The sequence below is a fragment of the Crocodylus siamensis genome, chromosome 3 (assembly GCF_052110815.1).
Source record: "Crocodylus siamensis isolate JL-2025a chromosome 3, ASM5211081v1, whole genome shotgun sequence".
Lineage (NCBI taxonomy): Eukaryota > Metazoa > Chordata > Crocodylia > Crocodylidae > Crocodylus > Crocodylus siamensis.
The window spans coordinates 240,926,979-240,932,978 of NC_143397.1; the positions used below are offsets into that span (position 1 = coordinate 240,926,979).

General features: G+C 45.8%; 1 protein-coding gene across 1 annotated transcript in view; it reads left to right on the forward strand.

Moving 5' to 3' along the window:
• FER1L6 (fer-1 like family member 6) overlaps nt 1-4,787 on the forward strand; it is a 98,172-nt gene extending 93,385 nt beyond the window's left edge. Inside the window, exons 41-42 of the mRNA XM_090037715.1 lie at nt 1,181-1,281; nt 2,969-4,787. Coding sequence (XP_089893841.1) covers nt 1,181-1,281; nt 2,969-3,152 — 285 coding nt within the window. The 3' untranslated portion in view covers nt 3,153-4,787. The remainder of the gene's footprint in view (nt 1-1,180; nt 1,282-2,968) is intronic.
• The last annotated feature ends 1,213 nt before the right edge of the window (nt 4,788-6,000 follow it).

Here is a 6,000-nt window from a genome sequence, read left to right on the forward strand (position 1 = left end):
GTGGTCTTATGGACCATTTCTTGAAACTGGAAGGATCTTTAATGAATAAGAGATATCCAGTTGTCATTGTCTGGGTCAGGCTCCCCCTTCTAGACACACAGGCTGATGTGTTTGGGCCACATACACTGGACTGCTCTACTTTCAACATTTTCTTTCTGGGAGCAGACTCCAGGCACTTCCTCTGGCTCTGAGCTTCTAGGCATACTCCTAGGATGACGTTTCCCATTTTGGCAACCCTTTCTGAGAGCCAAGAGTTTGCCCAATTTCTTAATCTTCACCCAATTTCTTAAGCACAGAGACCAGTGCCCCTTGCCAATATGCTTAAGTTGTATAAGCACAACCTTTCCCAGAATCCCAGCTTTGCCAGCGCTTCATTATACAGTTCACCACTTCGAGGACATGGGCTAGGTGCAATAAACAAGCACAAGCTTTGCAAAAGAGATTTCTACCTCAGCTACTCTGTGCTTTAGAAAGCACAAGAGATACAGACAGATTTAGGTAAAAACACTGAACTACTCAGAAGCCTTTCCCTGCCCAAGTCTCCTCACCATTTTGGAGTGTTCTTTGGGATTTGGTCCTATCCTCCCTCCTGCAGCCCATGAACTACTCCAGACTGAGGTGTCTCTCTCTCTCCCTCCTGTGGCCAGCTTCCTTCAGCCTAAGCTAGTCCCTTTGTTCCTCCACAGACCTGCCCCAAGCTTCTTTTGGATCTACCCAGCCTACGTGTGGGTAAATAAGGGCTGTACCAGTGCTGTTTTGCTCCTTCTCTTTGGATTTGCCTCCTTCACACCTTAGATCTTGGCACAGAAGTTGAAAGAACCTGTTTTGTGTAGGGTGCAGTTATTTCTTTCTTCTGCCCCAGGCCAGATCTTCTGAGGTCCTGAGTGTCTTTAAGGACCAATCTAAACTCATGGACCAGTGCCACCCCTTGCCCCTTAGCACAAGCAGTGTAAGGCAGAAAAAGGTGGCCCTAAAACATGAAGATGGTTAACAGATCATACAACCAAACTGGACTCCTAAACGGTAAGAGGGGGATTCCCCACAATCCTCACAATGTGATTCAATCAACGGATTGAAAACTCTTCTTATCTCTTTCGGGGGAATAGCTCACATATGCTAATTGGTCAATAGTTGGTCACTGGTTAATAACCCCGGATTAAATATGTAATCAATATTCTAGGGCAAGGTGGAAGCAGAGTTCCACTTAGTCACTGAAGAGGAAGCTAAGAAGAACCCTGTTGGGAAAGCTCGGAAGGAGCCTGAACCTCTGGAGAAACCCAAGTGAGTAGGGACATGTTCACTAAATGAGCTGGGAGCAGGCTGTGAATATGTTGCGTTGGACTGAGGTTGTGGTTCAATCGATGCTGCTATGTGTGATAATAGTTTTTAGTCAGGTTCATATTAATTATAGATTTCACCCTTGATACCAAAACAATGATCACTGAAGCATTTAGGGTTTCTAACCCTCTAGCAGGCTGGTATTGAATTGTGGTACATACCATGTTCTCAAGGTGCCCATGAGTTACTTACAGGCCCTTAGCAGCCTTTTTCTTAAATACCACTGTTCATGATGTAGCCTTTTAATTTTATTCCCCCGATTGTAGCATCTGCACAAGCATGTGACATACTTGGTAACATAATAATCAGCTAAAAATCTCCAAGCACCCAATTCTGCCACCTTTCATTATGCTGAAGAGCTTTTTACTCTGGGAATAGCCCCATTATACACAGCTGACAGGCTCTAGTCCAATTCAGTTAGAGAGGCACAGAGCCTTTTGGGGCATTTTAAACTGTACGCATGATGCACAATGCATTAAAAAACCTTTTGCAAAGATTTCCTCATGCTATGAGGAGCTGGCTGCTGTACACCATCCCTTTGGCTTCAAATTCTTATTCTCCTTGGATCAGCCAGTACTGCTGGATCATTTGAAGAAGGTCAGAGCCGTGATCCTGCCTCTTCTGACTGGTTTAGCAGAGGCAGAGGCAGGACAAAGCATCCTTGCACTCAGGACATTTGGGGATGGAAAATGTCGTTGTCCTGTGTATAGGGGAAAAGTTTCTAATGCTCCTTCCTTCCTTTTGAATTCATGCAAAGAACCATCACAACCTGAGCCTTGAAGGTTGTTTCTCAATGATCTGTGGTCAAGACTGCATTTAAAACTGCATTTGTGTGGGTGGCATAATCCCAGCACTATGCCTGAACTGATTCCCAAATGTTGCATGTACTTGAACAATTATAACCCGGGAAGCAGATTGGTTTTAATGGCATTGGCTATGTGTTAAAACTCTGATCCTGTTCCACTGAAGCTAACAGGAATTTCTCTAAGCTTTGGATCAGACCTTGTGGAACCCCAGTTTCCCATTTAAAATTTGCTGTGGGTTACCACATCAATTAGGATCGTACATCTTGTCTTAATTTGCATAGCTATGAATGGTGAAGAACATGTTTCACTCTACGCAGTGGTGTATGGCGTGTATGGCTTTGGTAGTTGGTGGTTGACAGTATGTTGAGTGATCCAGAGAATACTCTGAAGTTTACTGGATATTAGGAACAATTAATGCCGTGGGGGCCAACCTTTTTGGCAGGTGTCCCACAAATGAGCCCCAAACCCTCCCAGAGTGCCACTAAGGTCCCCTTCCTCTGCCCAATCTGCTGCTCTGCTTTCTGCTTCCTGCCCTGTGCTCCCCACCCAATCTGTTTCGTTGCTTTCTACTTCCTGCCCTATCTGCTGCTGTGTTCATGTCCTCTCCCCAATTTCCTGCATGATGCACATACAGGCGGCCCGTGGCACTTCTGGCATATATGCCACAAGTTGGCCACCCCAAATTAATGTGTTCCCAGGGGTTAAATGGTCTTGTTTTGGAAAGGGATATTTTTTACATGGCATTAATTTTATTACATAACAAAGTTTGGAAACAGTTGGATTTGTCCTTACCAAGGTTTTGTTTTTCTTTTCCTTTCATTCAGCCGACCTGACACATCCTTCTCCTGGTTTGTAAATCCTTTCAAGTGCTTGTATCATCTCATCTGGCGAAACTACAAGAAGTATATCATTATTGGGCTCATTCTGCTTATTCTGATCATCTTCCTGGTGCTTTTCATCTACACGCTGCCTGGTGCAATCAGTCGCAGGATTGTCGTGGGAACTTAGGCAATTACATCTCCCATTGTAACTAATCACATGCAAGTACTGCAATTAAAACTAAAAACCTGGCCTCAGAATGAATGAGGCTGAAACACATTTTGCTCCCTGTAAAGATAAGATGCAACCGTTCACTTTAGCCCTTGGAACTAACTTGCAGCGTTCTAACATTCTTCTCATTCCTAACCAACCCTAATGTACATTATCATTAAGGCATTGCCATCGTTTCATTGACCATGAAAGCTCCAATTCTGTGCCCAAGATTAAATATGAAAATGCATTCTTGAATATGATGCGAGGATTTATTGTAACAAGTCTCTACATTATCAAGCATCAAGAGAGAAATATTTGTCCGCATGAAAACAAGAAAAGTTGCCTTGTTTGGTCTTTGCACCATTTTATAACTGATTATTTTAGAGTATTTTATGGCTTTTATGGTAATGTAAATGATTTTTTAAAAGAGAAATTGTTAGTGAAAAAAATCAAAGGCTGAGTTCTCTCATTCAGGGCAGAAATCTAAAAAAGAATTACGAATTTAAAAGAAAATGATTATGCTGCAAAGGCACAGACTATCGCATGCATATAAATAACAGAAGGGAGAGAGAAGGAATGAGAAGTAGACAAAGAAGGCAAGAGCAGTTTTTATCTGCAGTTTGAAAACTGCTGGAAAGCTCATGGAGTGGAGATACAGCACATTGCTAGGTGAACTGCAGGAGTGTGGGAAGGGGAAAAGGGCAGGATGTAGGCAGGTACAAGTCACAGAGCAGTTAAAAGGCAAAGGGTGAAAACCTGGTCCCATTTTAGTCAGTGGCAAAACTTTCATCCTGGTCCAAACTACAGAGTGCTCCATCGCCTGTGTCAGGCTAGGTCAGACTAGAACAGAGGTGCTCAATCCCTGGTCCATGGCCATATCTAACCCACATCTGGGCTACCAGGCTCACCATAGCTTTGAAAATTCAGTAGCGGGGGAATGGTAGCAGCTAATTACTGCTCCTCTGCTGCCCAACTTCCAGACCTGGAGAGAGCCCTGCAAGTTGGATGGTGTTGGCCCTGCATGCCCCATGTAGCATGCAGGGCTGATTGGGACAACACAGGGCCAATCAGGGCAGCACAGAGCCCCCCACTGCGCAGGGTAGAGGTGGGGCAGAACCTAATCCAGGCCTGTGGACTGACTCCACGTCACTCATCCAGCCTGCAGGGCCAAAAGGTTGAGCACCACTGGACTAGATGATATAAAGTTTCCTCCTAAACCTTAAACTCTATGAATAGGATTCTTTTAACAGTCATACAATTTCCATTGGGCTGATATCTGGTTAACTATATAATAGACCTGGCTTTCAAGATCTTTGCACTCCCCGAGACAATGTATTTATGCCAAGAGAGTTTCAGAGCATACGCCTTGTTGAAGTTGTATGGGCACAGAATAAGGTGATGCTGCAAGGTGCTGACTGTCATCAACATCAAGTGACCCGAGTCAGGGCTGAGGACATTCCACACCTCGCTAGACCAGTGCTTCCTCACATACACTACAGGCTTGCACACATTTGTGATGCACTTCTAACTCAGCTGCTTTATTCCCTTGTGTACATAGTTTTGTGTTACCCTGATGTGCAAATTCTGTTTCTTCCAGTAAACTTTGCTATGTCCAGGATCAATGATTTAATAATGCTGATATTGTTAAGACTAAATAAAATTATTTTAATAAAAATGCTCATAACACAGTAATTTCTGCCATGTTATAACAATCATAAAGACAACATTCCTGATCCTCCAAATATAACCTTCTGTTTCAGAATTATAGTTTCATAGTTTCACAGTTAGTAGGCCTGGAAGGGACCCGAGCAGATCATCAAGTCCGACCCCCTGCCATGGCAGGAAAGAGTACCGGGGTCAAATGACCCCAGCAAGGTGATTGTCTAGCCTTGTCTTAAAGACCCCCAGGGTAGGAGCCAGCACCACTTTGCTTGGAAGTTGGTTCCAGATCCTAGCCGCCTTGACAGTGAAGTAGCGCCTCCTGATATCTAACCTAAACCTGCCCTCTGCCAGCTTGTGACCGTTATTCCTAGTCACTCCTGGTAGTGCTTGGGGGAACAGGGACTCCCACAATGCCTGCTGGTCCCCCCTGACCAGTTTGTAACAGGCCACTAGATCCCCCCTCAGCCTTCTCTTATGGAGGCTGAACAGGTTCAGGTCCCGAAACCTCTCCTCGTACGGCCTGCCCTGCTGCCCTCGGATCATGTGAGTGGCCTCCTCTGGACCCTCTCCATGTTGTCCACATCCCTCCTGAAGTGCGGCGCCCAGAACTGGATGCAGTACTCCAGCTGTGGCCTGACCAGTGTCACAAAGAGTGGGAGGATCACCTCCTTTGACCTGCTCGAGATGCATCTGTGGATACATGACAAGGTGCGGTTGGCCTTCCTGACTGCCTCCCCACACTGCCGGCCCATGTTCATCTTGGAATCAATGATGACTCCAAGATCCTTTTCTGCCTCTGTGCTGACGAGAAGGGAGTTCCCCAGCCTGTAGGTATGGTGCCAGTTGTTCCTCCCTAGGTGCAGCACCTCGCACTTGTCAGTGTTGAATCCCATCCTATTCTCATCCACCCACCCTTGTAACCTGTCTAGGTCCGATTGTAGCCTATTCCTTCCTTCTAGCATGCCCGCAGCCCCCCACATCTTAGTGTCATCAGCAAATTTGAGCAGGGTGCTTTTTACCCCCTCGTCCAAGCACTGATGAAGGTGTTCAACAGTGCGGGCCTGAGGACCGAGCCCTGGGGGACCCCACTGCCCACATCCCTCCAGGTCGAAAATGACCCATCCACCACCACTCTCTGGGTGCGGCCCTCCAGCCAGTTGGC